Source organism: Setaria viridis, chromosome 5, assembly GCF_005286985.2.
Source record: "Setaria viridis chromosome 5, Setaria_viridis_v4.0, whole genome shotgun sequence".
NCBI classification, from domain to species: Eukaryota; Viridiplantae; Streptophyta; class Magnoliopsida; order Poales; family Poaceae; genus Setaria; species Setaria viridis.
The window spans coordinates 25,788,778-25,802,072 of NC_048267.2; the positions used below are offsets into that span (position 1 = coordinate 25,788,778).

General features: G+C 41.0%; 2 protein-coding genes across 2 annotated transcripts; one reads left to right on the plus strand and one right to left on the minus strand.

Annotated features, from left to right (window-relative positions):
- Nucleotides 1–1,213: 1,213 nt before the first annotated feature.
- Nucleotides 1,214–4,683, minus strand: LOC117858821 (vesicle transport v-SNARE 13). Its single transcript, XM_034741959.2, has 5 exons — nucleotides 4,428–4,683; nucleotides 4,264–4,322; nucleotides 3,777–3,965; nucleotides 2,843–3,013; nucleotides 1,214–1,662 (listed from the first exon to the last, which is right to left on the minus strand). The coding sequence occupies exons 1-5, from the start codon at nucleotides 4,519–4,521 to the stop codon at nucleotides 1,510–1,512; spliced, it is 666 nt and encodes a 221-aa protein (XP_034597850.1). The 5' UTR covers nucleotides 4,522–4,683; the 3' UTR covers nucleotides 1,214–1,509.
- Nucleotides 4,684–7,975: 3,292 nt separating this feature from the next.
- LOC117858862 (IAA-amino acid hydrolase ILR1-like 1) lies at nucleotides 7,976–12,077 on the plus strand. The gene is made up of 5 exons (XM_034742004.2): nucleotides 7,976–8,429; nucleotides 8,882–9,007; nucleotides 9,556–9,870; nucleotides 10,482–10,610; nucleotides 11,512–12,077. Exons 1-5 carry the CDS (start codon nucleotides 8,070–8,072, stop codon nucleotides 11,923–11,925), a joined length of 1,344 nt encoding a protein of 447 aa, XP_034597895.1. The 5' UTR covers nucleotides 7,976–8,069; the 3' UTR covers nucleotides 11,926–12,077.
- The last annotated feature ends 1,218 nt before the right edge of the window (nucleotides 12,078–13,295 follow it).

Sequence of the window (13,295 nt, forward strand, 5' to 3'; positions counted from 1 at the left end):
TAAAATTAATATGATTAGCCATATTAAAATTAATTAAACTTTATCATTGTATATCGCTACTAATATTAGATTAACGTAATTATTCATTTGCCATATAGATATTTTTATTGTTTAAATGATGTACATCATTATTTTACTAATAATACTAAAATTAACATCATTTGTAATAAGTTATTAGTCATAAAAATAAGTTTTAAATGGTTTTATCAAATACTTTATTCTTCACGGATACAGATAGTGTCGGATATTCCACATTTTGGTCGAATATGAATTTGGAATCTATAAAATACTAAAATCGAATCCGGATACATCCATTTGACATCCATATTAATAATGAATATGAATACGAATACGAATATCCATATTAACTTTTTTGGTGAATACAAATTTGGATAATTCAAATTTCCAGACATCCATATTCATCCCTAACCGCAAGTCAGCTCCACGGGATCACATGTACTCGTGGGTTGTGGCTGGATGGCTTATCTCAGCCTCAAGGCAAGTAGACTATTGGTCATCGCTTACCACGAAACTTCCTTTTATACCTTCGTGTCCGGCAAAATGATAATAACATTTCGGACATTTCTTTTATTTTCGAAATATATGGGCATTTTTTTAGACAAGACAAGTGCAGATCTTTAGAAAAATGTAAAACTACATGTACATGTGACCACTTATCTCAATTGTCGATGTCTCTCCATCCAACTGTCGATCCACTAGCTACTCCATGTACTTCTCACCTACCTATAATCTATATCACCGTTGATTAAAAAAATGAATATCATGGATAGCTCATGTGGTCACATATACATATGAAAAATCCATGTTCCAGATCTTACAATAATTCAGCATTTCGAATAGAACCACACATGTAAATGTGATCATGAGCTATCCAAGCCATTCATTTTTAAATCAATGGTAAGATAGATCATGTGTAGATGAGAAGCACATGAGGTAGGTAGTAGGATGGAGAGAAATCAACAGATAAGTCATGTGGTGACATGTACACACATCCGGTAGATATTACAGAGACGAGCCAGGATATAGAAGAATTGGTTACTTGAATTGTGGAATCTGGAATCTCTATAACTAGAAACCACACACATGTCAAACATATAGACATGAACTGAATGCCAATGCCATGAAAGCAACGCCGCAACGCCCATGGATCTCTCGTAAATAAATGACTTCAACTGAATGGGGCTTTCACACGTAAAAAAATGACAGCACTTGCTCAAATCTGCTTCCGTATTGCTTATCTGTTCAGTTTTTCTTTCAAACAGAAACCAATCAGATATACAAGACTCTGACTGATGGTCTGAACTTGTTACCTCAACATTGGCACCCCATACAAGCACACAACACACAAATATGGTCTGAACAAAAGAAATAGGAAATACAAAAGAAATACACACAGGTTACAAAATGCAGATAGAATAAAAGAAATTCACAGCTGCCGTCCTCCGTCCTGGTTGCGGTAGAAACTACTGTCCAATGCAAAGCAATCCCCTAGTGCACGAGCTTGAAATACAGGATTACTAGGATGGCCAAGACAAGGAGGGCTATGATGAGACCGATGATCCACTTATTTCTATCCATTCTCCTCACCATGCTTCCAATGGTCTTCCTGCTCTTGCTAACGTTGACATCGACGTCATCCAACTGCAGTGCCAAATAAGGATTGCACAACAGGGGTTAAAAAGAACAGGAGATTTGAACAAAATAGACATCCGCATGTTGGTAATGGTGGATACCAACTACATTTAAGTCGTGCATAGCAGCATGGACTTACTTTGTTTAGTCAAACTAAGTACTAAGGGTTGGTACATGATCAAAGCTTATACCACGTTTGACTAATCCAAGTTGAAGCTCTTTTTTTCCATAAAACAAGTTGAAGCATTAGATGATCTTATAACCTTATGCACTTCGTGACATTTTGTTAAATTCATCTTGCTTATTTTTTAAAAATGACAGCCCCTTTTAATCTAAAATTTTAATAATAACATGTGTCAAACTAAATTTTCAATAAGTAGCCCTTTTGCTTATACCATGACTCCTTAACTTGGTCGAATTCGTGACACCAAGTAGCCTGGCGCACCTCGCCTCTGGAGTCATGCCAAGTAACTTGGCGTTACCAAGTTGAAGAGTCATGCTAAGCTCTTTGGCGTGATCAAAAGGGCTAGTTCTTGAAAACACATGCTGTCTTTAGATCAATAAGGGCTAAAAAAACATACAAGACATCTCCACTCAGCAATTAATTGTTCTAAACCTCTCTCCAAATTGATAAGTTGGTGACTTGGTTCAGTGTTTTAAGCACACGCCGCACAATGGTATGTTTGTATGTATGTCTTTAGGCATGTAATCAGAGTGGTACTTGTCAATTACATCAGTCACAAGTAAGAAAAAATGGAAAGAGGGAACTTTAAGTAAGTCTATGCATGACAAGAAATGAAAAACAGTGAAGAATCAGTAGAACCCAACCAATGTAGTCTATCATCTATGTAGATACTACAAACTACAAAGAACCAGGAAAAATGGTGAAGAAAAGTATGTTAGGGTCTACAGTATCTTCTTTACAGTTTTCTGATATCAAAAGGCATGATAAATATTAATATACAAATACAAACTAGTGTGGATAAGCATTTTTTAATAGTAGACTATGACGGAAAGGTACATTTCATCTAATCTGCCACACATTAAGGTAAGTAGAAGCTTGTCAATGACTTCCTTTCAACAAATTGCATAGTACTGTTGCATTAAAATGATTTGAAACAAAACCAAATGGCACACAAAAAACAGAGAATTAGTTCAAACATGTAGAATTAGGTAAACAGTTACTTACTGCACGATGAGCATGCAAGAGAGATTGGCGTTGTTGACTCAGATCATGCAAGATGGAGACTCCAAGATCTTCAGTCTCCAGCATAGTTCTATGGCTATCTCTGAGCCTATCAGTTGTTTGGTTCTGTCTTTCAGTTGTCCTGAGCAGTCTTGATCTTTGATCAGCAGAAACCTGCATTATTATCCAAATACATCAATGGACTTACATGGAGACCGGCAACTTTTGATTGACAAGGTTGAAGAATAAACCCATGTGCTTATAACAAGTAAAATAAACTAAAATTGACGATAAGTAAGAAATACGCCTGTCCGAAAGGACAAGAACCTCATACTTCATCAGAATATGAATGTTGCCAGATGATATGGCTAGAGCCTAGTTATCTGGATTACGGACAGCATGTGCTATAGCATGCAGCACACATTAGTAGAACTTTGCAGACATTATTCATAGCTTTGGCTTATTCATGCTATACAGGATGTACTCTTTAGAATTTCTAGAAGAAGTGCTTCAACAAATATTGATTCCTATCTTTGATGAACAACATGGGGAAACAGGTATTTTTTTTTCATTCAGAGTGTCCACATCACCGTAAGTCCAGCAAACAACCGAAGAGCACATTCTGACATTATCTACTCATACAAGGCATTGTTTTTGTCCCAATCAGCTCCACATATCTAATTTGGAGGGTTTAATGCTTCATTCACTGCAGTATTGGAAGGAGCCTTAGAGACACTTGTATCCAAATCATAGGGGTAAAATTCCTGAACTTAAGCCAAATTAACACCGACCAAACACATACAATTCTGTGTATCTAGTAACCAATAGAAAATGATGGTTCAAATATAGACACATCATGCAAAACCTTGTTAACAAACAAACAAGCACGATTCACTCCAAAGTAGGAATCATTCATGATTTCCAAATAATAACATACCCCCAATGCATCTGCCATTCCTGACTCCAGCAATTCCTCTCTCGCCCCTTGCTGTGCGTTACCACTGGTAATCCTCTTCAACGCTCCCTTGAGGTTATTAAGATCTGACTTGTACTCCCTGATCTTTGCTAGGAGCCCAGCTCTAACGCTTGGTTGGAGGCTCCTTGCTTCAAGATCCATCTTCCTTATCTGAGAAGAAAAACAACATCACCACTATTTCAGAATATCCAATCCAACATATCTAGCACCAGAAAAGATAACTCCAGTTCCCACACTGCCTAGCCTGATTCTAAGAAGAAAATTTACACAACGACATAATCCTTGGCGTTGAAATTCTTCCATGGTCGATGCAATACAGCTCTTCTAAGAAGGAAGTTTCATGTTTCTTTTTTTTACAACGGCTTATAAAATTCCAAAATCAAACCCCGTGCGATTTTCTATAGTAGTGTATTGCTTCATTACTAGAAACAAGGGGGAAAGGGAATACCAGTGCCTCGGCGCCATCGATGCCAGATTTGATCTCCGCCGCCTTCTGCTTCAGCTTCTCTGCAACGGAATCAACCAAGCATCCAATGATGAGAGAATAATACGATTCGGAGCGGGATCCACCAAAGATTTCTTGGACGGAGAGATTTGGGTGGAATGGGTTACCTCCTTGGAGGGCTGCGGCAGCGGTGCATTTGCGAGTGAGGGAGGCGGAGGCCTCGCAGTACTGGCGCTCGTAGCCCTCGAAGACCTCGCTCATGGCGTCCCGATCTCGATCCGAGACGCCGACCGGGCTAAACCCCTCGAAATCTTCGCTCGTGCGGTGCGATCAGGCTCGTCCTGTGGCCACCGAGTCCGGAGGAGTCGCGGCGAAGGAACTGGAATTGGGGAAGGAGGACACGGCTGGGGCCGTGAGCGTCAGGGGACTTTTACGCAAACCGCCATCGAAAGCGTATTTTTGGATGGTAGGAGGCTTTTTTCCCTCGCGGCTTCAAACGAGCTGCTGGGTAGAAAAAGTAATTGACCCATTCAAAAAAAACAAAGAAAACGTAATTGATCTATACCCGGAATTCTTTGGACGATGGATCTGCACCGGGAATTATTGGATGATTGATAATTGTTGAAGACCTTCAAAACTTCTTGCTGTGGCTTTTAATCAGTAGCAATTTTAGGTGACATTTGGTAAGTTGGAAATAGGAGCTAGGATAGGGAAAAGGAGGAGGGAGTGGGATAGGGAAATTAACAGGGATTAGGATAGGGAAATCAGGCCCCCTTTTCCCCGCAATCTCATCCCGGTGTGAGGTATGGGTGCCGTCAGCCGCACTGCCCCCAAAGTCGTCGGAGCCGTCGCTCCCCACAGCCGCGCTGCTCCCTGGATCGTCAGAGCCGTCGCTCGCCTCAGCCGCGCTGCCTCACGGGTCGTCGGAGCCCTCACGCACATGCCGCCGGAGCCGCCGCCGCCCCGCACGTGTGGGCTGTAAAATCCGCGCCGCCCGCCCGTGCGGGCGTAGGCCGCCATGCGGCCAAAGCCGTTGCTTACCTCGCGTGCTTGCGCCGCAGGAGACGCAGCTCGACCGCTACACCCGCAGGCCATTGCGGGGGCCGAAGAATTGAAAGGTCGATTCGTGCTGACTGTAGATTTCAGATGGAGAGACGAGCGTAGATGGTTACCGGCGGAGCTGCTGCTTGCCCTGCCGGGCGGACAAAGGTGCGGGATGGAGCATGTCGTGGGGAAAAGTGAGCTGATCAGATGGAGTAGGAGAAGGTTGTAGACGGTCATGGGTGTTCTGGGCGTGACGGAGGAGAAAAATTGGTATTTTATTTTAATATAACTAGCATAATGTCCATGCGATGCTACAGTAAAATATTAAATTTTCTATATTAATTTTATCCAATTAATCCATATTGTTAAAAAAGCAATAAGAAAATAATAGATTTGTACTCATCATGTAATTATGGATGTTTTGTCAATTTGATACGTATTGTTAGAAAAGCAATAAAAAACTATAAAACATGATATGTGCTTGAGCTTAGTATATATGTGCAAGATATTTGAAGCAAAATCTTCTCTCCACTTCTCTCATAGAGTAGATAATACTTAATTTGGTGATGACCACATGTGCTCGGAAAGCATAATTAATAAGATTTGCCGGCTATTGAACCATTTCATGGATTGGCCATTAGGCCAAAAACATGGTATCATACTTCAAACCAGTAAAATTGCTTAGGAAAATCAAAATCATGTGCATGGCATGGTAGTATCATGCGACCTGTGTAGACCCCAGGTTATACGTTCAAACCTCTATCCTGGTAGTTTTCGTCTTCGGGATGCCCTCCATTTTTTTTTTTGATTACTGTGGGTCCCACAACATATCCCTAACCCGGTTCAAGAAAAACCAAACATGGGTTTGGCATAAGATCTCATATCCCTATCCCCAACCCTCCCCCTTCTTATCCCATTCTATTTTTCCCTTTCCCTATCCAAATCTTTACCAAACACCACTTTAAAGGTAAGGGCAATGGCTGAATTTTATTGTAGTACATTTCACAAAGCTCAGGTCCTGTTTAGTTGCCCAATTTTAGAGTGCCAAAATCACTGTGTCAGCACTGTAGCATACTGTAGCGTTTCGTTTGTATTTGTGAATTATTGTCCAAACATTGACTAATTAGGCTCAAAAGATTCGTCTCGCAAAGTACAACAAAACTGTGCAATTAGTTTTTAATTTCGTCCATGTATGTACCGCAAATTTGATGTGATGGGAAATCTTCTTTTTACATAGTGCCAAAGTTGAAATTTTAGGGGACTAAACAAGGTCCAGGTCCAACATTGAGCTAGTCCAAATATTATTTTACTCGATAAACAGGTGAAAAAGCATTAGGCTAGCGCTTCCTTCCGCGCTGGTCTTGCACATTTCCCGTAGCTTCACCCTCTCACTGCATGAACTCCAAGCTGCCTTACTGCCTTACTTCTCTCTCCCGGTTTGAGCTGGCTACTATCTTATACCGCTGGAGCTTCCCTTATAGTTTGCACTTGGAATAAAAAACATCAACATGCAGCAGTCATTTATTCGATTATGGTTGAGCAATAAGCTTGAGGTACACCATAAGAATCTTTTGCCTTGCACAATGTGTAAGGTGTATCACAAGATTGCATTTATTGCTTAAGATCACTTATTTTAAGTATATTATGGCAACTGTTCGTTGTTTTCTTATTTCTAAAGGTATGCATCTACCTTTGTACATGCGCCACAGTTCTTTTGTGGCGATTTTGAATCATGTTGTTTACAAAAGCGTTCGCGAAAAATATGTCGGTCAAATATGTCGGTCGAATGTTTAGCTAGGAGTAGGACCCTAGAAAGACAGGGAGGTGCGTCCAGTAGAACATGTACTAGCCTGGACACCATATTTTGCATCAAGTGATGTTTATCTTTTTTTAAATAAAAAATGATGCTTATCTAATCATAAATTTAAAGTACACATGCTTACATAGGAATCCTGGAAATTTAAAGTACCGTTTAAAACATGTTTAAATCTACACCGTTTAAAGCTCGTGCTGTGTGCATCTTGCACATAAAAAGTATGTTCAACCTTGTGATGTTTAGTGTAAATTTAAACTGAGGTACAACAACACAGAAAACGGAATCGATAGACATGGTTTGATTGGTTGAGCTAGAGAGCACGCTTTGGACTTCTCCAACACAATGAGATAGCTGCTAGCTCTAAGCTGGGATGGAGAAACGAGGAACATATGTAGCAGGTAGCTCGGCAGTCGTGCTGTGAGAGGGAGTAGTATCAGGATACATGCGAGACTGTTGCTCCATCCCGCATTTACATTGTACTTTTCCAAATATTCGATGAATATAATATTAATTCAATTAGCTCAAGGCTACCCGTGACACCCTTACAAATAAGCAAATAAGCATTCGGTTGACTTCTCAAAGCAGCAGAAGCCTAGCGGCTATGAGTTCTACACCATCCTCTACAAATTGTTTAAAAAATGCAGACACCTTTTTTTTTTCTAATAACAACTTTACCTACATTTCATCTCCAATTATGCATGCCACTAAGCCCATTTGGGCCAACTAACATGAGAAGCTCCGTGCACCTCCTGGTCCAATCTCGCAGCAAATGACCAAAAGAAAGAACAAACCGTTCCATACTTTTTTTAATGGAAAAACCGTTCCATACTTCGATTGCCTTGCCTAGGCCTATGAAACAAGGACTACCAACACTCTCACCTGATCGGTTTGACCCCCGGCCTCATCACTCAGCACTCATCAGTGAACCAACCGAAACAAGCTGAGAATCATGGCCGCCGCGGCGCCACCTCCACTGCTCGCGTGCTTCGCCCTCGCCGTCCTCGCCGCCGCGGTATGGCCGTCGCTAGGGGCGGGAGCGTCGCTGCTGGATGACCCCGCGGGGCTCCTGCGACGGGCCAAGGAGCCGGCGTTCGCGGACTGGATGGTCGCGGTTCGGCGGCGCATCCACGAGAACCCAGAGCTGGGGTACGAGGAGTTCGAGACCAGCGAGCTCGTGCGCCGGGAGCTCGACGCCATGGGGATCCCCTACAGGCACCCGTTCGCCGTCACCGGGGTGGTGGCGACGATCGGCACCGGCGGCCCGCCCTTCGTCGCTCTCCGGGCGGACATGGACGCGCTACCTATGCAGGTCCATCACTGCTCTTCATCTACTGTGTTTGGATACCTCTGCTTCTTGATTTCGCTGCGGATCCTGGTAAAATAATTACTGGTTTTTCGAAGGAATAGAGGCAAAGGTGCTGCGTAGTGCGCGTACTATTATGTTCTAACGGCCATATAACAAAATACTTTGCTCTGGTTATCGAATCCGTTCCGATCGTGAGCTTTGATTATAAATCGACCTGCGTACTTGTGTTCTAGCGGTCATATAACAAAATTTGACTTTAATTAAGGGCAGAGGAACGCCGGGGATCCAAAGAACTTTGTGCTGTACACCGGAAAACAACTAGACTTGTGCATAGTCGATATGTCGAGAGCTGCTTCAGAGTGTGCTAATCCCTAAATTAAAACCTTTGGTATCCCAATCTGAAGTATAATATTCTGTATTTGTCCATTAGTTAAAATTGATGTCTTATTTTACAGGAAAGTGTGGAATGGGAACACAAGAGCAAAGTTCCTGGAAAGATGCATGGATGTGGACATGATGCGAATGTTGCTATGCTATTGGGATCTGCCAAGATTCTTCAGGAGCATCATGACGAGTTGAAGGTTGGTTAAAATATTTTGCTTTGGTTATAGCGAAACGAGAATTCTCATTGTACAATGAGAAGTTCTGACATAATCGATATTTTGTCTTCAAGCTTTGAGTGAGATCTCTGAATTTTGAACTTAAATTGAATAAATCGTAAATAGTTAAAGTATTGAGATTTAGCAACAGTTGGATGTCCGATGATTCTTTTCAGAATTCCAGTGGACATTGATATCTATTTGATTAGATGCATTTTTTGTCACATTAAATTAATCATCGTGGTTCCTTGGCTCCTGTTCTGCATGTCCGGCAATGACAACGGAGATTTGTGTAACTAAATACTGAGATGGGTAGCCTTCAAAACATATAGAAGATGTTAACACTTGTATATTGCGATCGTTCACTTACTTCCATTGAATTAAGCTAGTTTCATTGCATAAAGCACACAACTAATCCTGGTAGTCCACATCAACAAATTCCTTGTTGTTAAATCACAGTTATATGATTTGTCTTCTAATCTTTGAATATTAACCATATATGGTTAAGAATATCTTGTTAATTACTGTAGGGCACAGTAGTGCTGGTTTTCCAACCAGCCGAGGAAGGTGGCGGTGGGGCGCAGAAAATGATAGAAGCTGGAGCTTTGGAAAACGTAGATGCTATTTTTGGGGCTCATGTAGCTGACTCTGTTCCTATTGGTGTGCTGGCATCCAGGCCAGGGCCTATCATGGCTGGGAGTGGATGCTTTGAGGCCGTAATAAGTGGAAAGGGAGGGCATGCTGCACTTCCTCATCATACTATAGATCCGATCTTAGCTGCCTCTAATGTTATTGTGAGCCTTCAGCAACTTATTTCGCGGGAAGCTGATCCATTGGACTCACAGGTACGGTCCCATCTTTGTCCGACTTAATTTGTTGTTGTATGACATAAGTTTCCAAGCAAGGAAGCATGTTCTTGGTTCACCTTTTCTATTTCTGTTCTCAGTTGCCATAATATGATTTACGTGTCTGCCTTTCTACTGAAGTTCTCTGCTATACTGTTCTGTTGGTCTGTATTACAGAACAAGAATAGAAATTTCATAAAATGATTTTGTCATGTGTTAGGAAATTCATTCAAGATCTGGTTGAAGTTTTTCCTGATACTTTGTCATGGAAAGTTGGAAAGTAGTAAACTACCTAGGAGGCCAACCCTAGTTTGCCTGGATGTATAATAACTGCACAGATTGTTCCATATCCATTATGCTACATAATATTCAAAACTTAAGTTTACACTCATAAGTTTTTCAATATAGGCATTTGTAGTTTCGTATATGAAATTGAGTTTACACCACAAGGATTATACAAATTGCTTGTTCGATTTGTTACTCCCAGGTCCCCATCAGTTTGTTCAGTGCACTGACTGTAGTACTTCTGCTATGTTGAAACTTTGGGATTTTATCCTTTTTTTACATTCCAGCATACAATTGTTTCCTTGGGGTCCATGCTTGTTCCGCAGGTTGTAACAATTGGGAAATTTCAAGGTGGTGGGGCCTTCAATGTGATCCCTGATTCTGTAACAATAGGTGGCACCTTCCGAGCCTTTTTGAAAGAAAGTTTTAATCAGTTGAAGCAGCGAATTGAACAGGTAATTGCATTATGATATGGAAATTTTGCGCTACTATTTAAGTAGTCAATTTATCAAGTATTTTCTGCAAATTAGGTTCTGAAATAAACAGGATAAAAAGTTGCCTTAAATAAATACCTACTTTTTTTATACTGGGAATAAATAGTACTTGAAGTTGTCTTAAAGTTACGCATGCTGCTAATACGGGAACCCACGTTACATGGATACAGGCTCATGTGTAATTTGTTGTTTGAGTACTCACAAAAAAAAATGCTGTTTCGCATTTTAATTAAATGAAAGTTACACTTGTAGGGATGTAGGTTTGGAGCTTTTACCTAAGTAGATAGTTTTACTGCTCTTAGAAAACTAGTTTTCATAGTTTTTACAGGTTGGTAGGATAGTGGATGGAGGTGTCTGGGTCACAATGGTCGGAACTCGGACATTCATATGTGCCAAGTTCTCAGCTAACCCCCTCTAGAGTATCTCAACATTTTACTAAGGCCCCGTTTGGATCATTGGAATTGAATTCCATCCTAATAATCATAATTTAGATACAAATTAATTAAGCTAATATAATTGTATGTGGAATATAATTGTATATTATAGTTGGTAATATGGGAGAGATACTTGTATGCTGCACTTCTACTATAGAGAAGCGAGTCTAAGAGCGTGCTATAAGAATTGAATTCCATTCTAATAACCATAATCTATAGAATCAATTTCCATCTCCCACCCCATGAATTTAAGATAGGCTTATATCTAAACTTTGGAAAGTTGTGGAATGTCACATTCCAACATAAATTAGCCTACTCCATTAAATAGATTCCAATTCCTTGGATCCAAACGGGGCCTAAAAGAAAAGTTCACTCTGGATTGTCCTGCAGAGGACCCTCAACTACTCTCTCTCTCTTTTTTGTCCCAGGTGATTGTGTCTCAAGCATCCGTGCAGCGATGCAATGCTACTGTGGACTTCCTCACCAATCGTATCCCTTTCTTCCCCCCAACCATCAACAGCCCTGAGCTCCACAGTTTCTTCGTGAATATGGCCGGTGAGATGGTTGGCTCCAAGAACGTGAGGGACAGGCAGCCGCTGATGGGTGCCGAGGACTTCGCCTTCTATGCCGAGGTGATCCCGTCCACCTACTACTACTTTGTAGGCATGTACAACAAGACTCGCGGACCGCAGGCATCCCACCACTCCACCTACTTCACCGTCAATGAGGATGCCCTCCCCTACGGCGCGGCTGCGCAAGCAGCGTTGGCTGCTCACTATCTGCTCGAGCACGAGCAGCCTGCTGCTACCCCTGATAAGGCGAAAGCCCATGAGGAGCTGTAGATAGATATCTTCCCCTTCAGCACACAGTTGTGCGTATCTTTGCATTAAAACACTAGTGAACGTGCACGTGCGGCACACACGTGATACAAAAAGGATTGCATACAAGACCATGTATAATGTAATAATAAATAGTTACTATATTATTACTGAAATTGAAACTGAAATAACATATAACTAACAATCCAAATTCAAATATTTATTTAAAAATAAGCAAACTACATTGATCAATTGACACTCCCACATGTACGAGTATTATTTTCTTCGAACACCTCCGCGTCCTGATGATTGCCGTTAATCATATGCTGGTATACATCCTCCACGTGAACGTTTTCCTAGGTTCCTTACACGGTAAGAGCGGGTGTCAACAGCTTTTTTTATATCATCACATGCACCATCGTAAACTTGTAGCCCTTCTCTGATTACTGCACGATCATGAAATGAAAATTATATATTAGTAGAATATCTATCATTTAAAAAATAAATAAATCATGATATCGGCTTGCATCAATGATTTCCATGGGCATGTTTCCTTATAAAAAATAATGGTACTATGTGAATAAGCCTCCAAAGAACCTGTGGGTGTACATGGGAGAAAAAATCAATTTTGTTTTATTTATGATTAAGATAAGATTTAAACAATGAACTCATACTTCTATCCCGATTGACAAGAACCCTAGTAGCAATTACAAACTTATTCTTCATCTCTGGTTCAACAAATTCTGCACTATGCCCCTGTCCGTAGGTAGTTAGAACTCGGAGGAATACAATGCAACAGCTACACAGGAAAAGTGATACAATGCATAATCGATTGCATGAAGTTTAGATAGGAAGCCCAACCTTGTGTCTTTCAAGCAAATTTCGCGAGTACCAAATGGACTATATTGTTGGTAGTCCCAAGGGCCAACTGAAGCAACAACTGCAAAGACGTCTACCTCGGTACCATGAGGTTCTGACATAGCATCCGCTAGATCCACTAACGAGGCAGATGAGATCATCGTCGTCGTCTTCGTTGGGCAAAGAGTACAATTTGAATCTGTGGATATGTGATTGCAATTATCACGAGTTTATATAGAGGCTTACGCTCACACCGAGCCTTCAGAATTGTGTTTGGAAGGAAACTAAAGTGAAATAGCCATAATCTCTATGTTCCAATTATGGTTAAATATGACAAAGCAAAGTCATATTTAACCATGCAATTGGATCAGGAAGGCTTTATATGGAAGCAAATGCAATCCGATCCATCATTTCGTCAATATGACAACCAATTCAAACATTACCAAACATTAATGTATGGCAACCAATTCATGAACCACCGCGACATTCTTGTTTGCACCGGCATATGTGTTTGAATTAGATTCCTTACATATCTT

Excerpts from the sequence above, each read along its gene's own strand:
- LOC117858862 (XM_034742004.2), top strand. The coding sequence starts at position 8,070 with ATGGCCGCCGCGGCGCCACCTCCACTGCTCGCGTGCTTCGCCCTCGCC. Across the intron at positions 8,430-8,881 it reads TGGACGCGCTACCTATGCAG|GAAAGTGTGGAATGGGAACA; the intron begins GTCCATCACTGC and ends CTTATTTTACAG. Across the intron at positions 10,611-11,511 it reads TGAAGCAGCGAATTGAACAG|GTGATTGTGTCTCAAGCATC; the intron begins GTAATTGCATTA and ends TTTTTGTCCCAG.
- LOC117858821 (XM_034741959.2), bottom strand. The coding sequence starts at position 4,521 with ATGAGCGAGGTCTTCGAGGGCTACGAGCGCCAGTACTGCGAGGCCTCC. Across the intron at positions 4,323-4,427 it reads TGCCGCAGCCCTCCAAGGAG|AGAAGCTGAAGCAGAAGGCG; the intron begins GTAACCCATTCC and ends ATTCCGTTGCAG. Across the intron at positions 1,663-2,842 it reads TCTTGCATGCTCATCGTGCA|TTGGATGACGTCGATGTCAA; the intron begins GTAAGTAACTGT and ends TTGGCACTGCAG.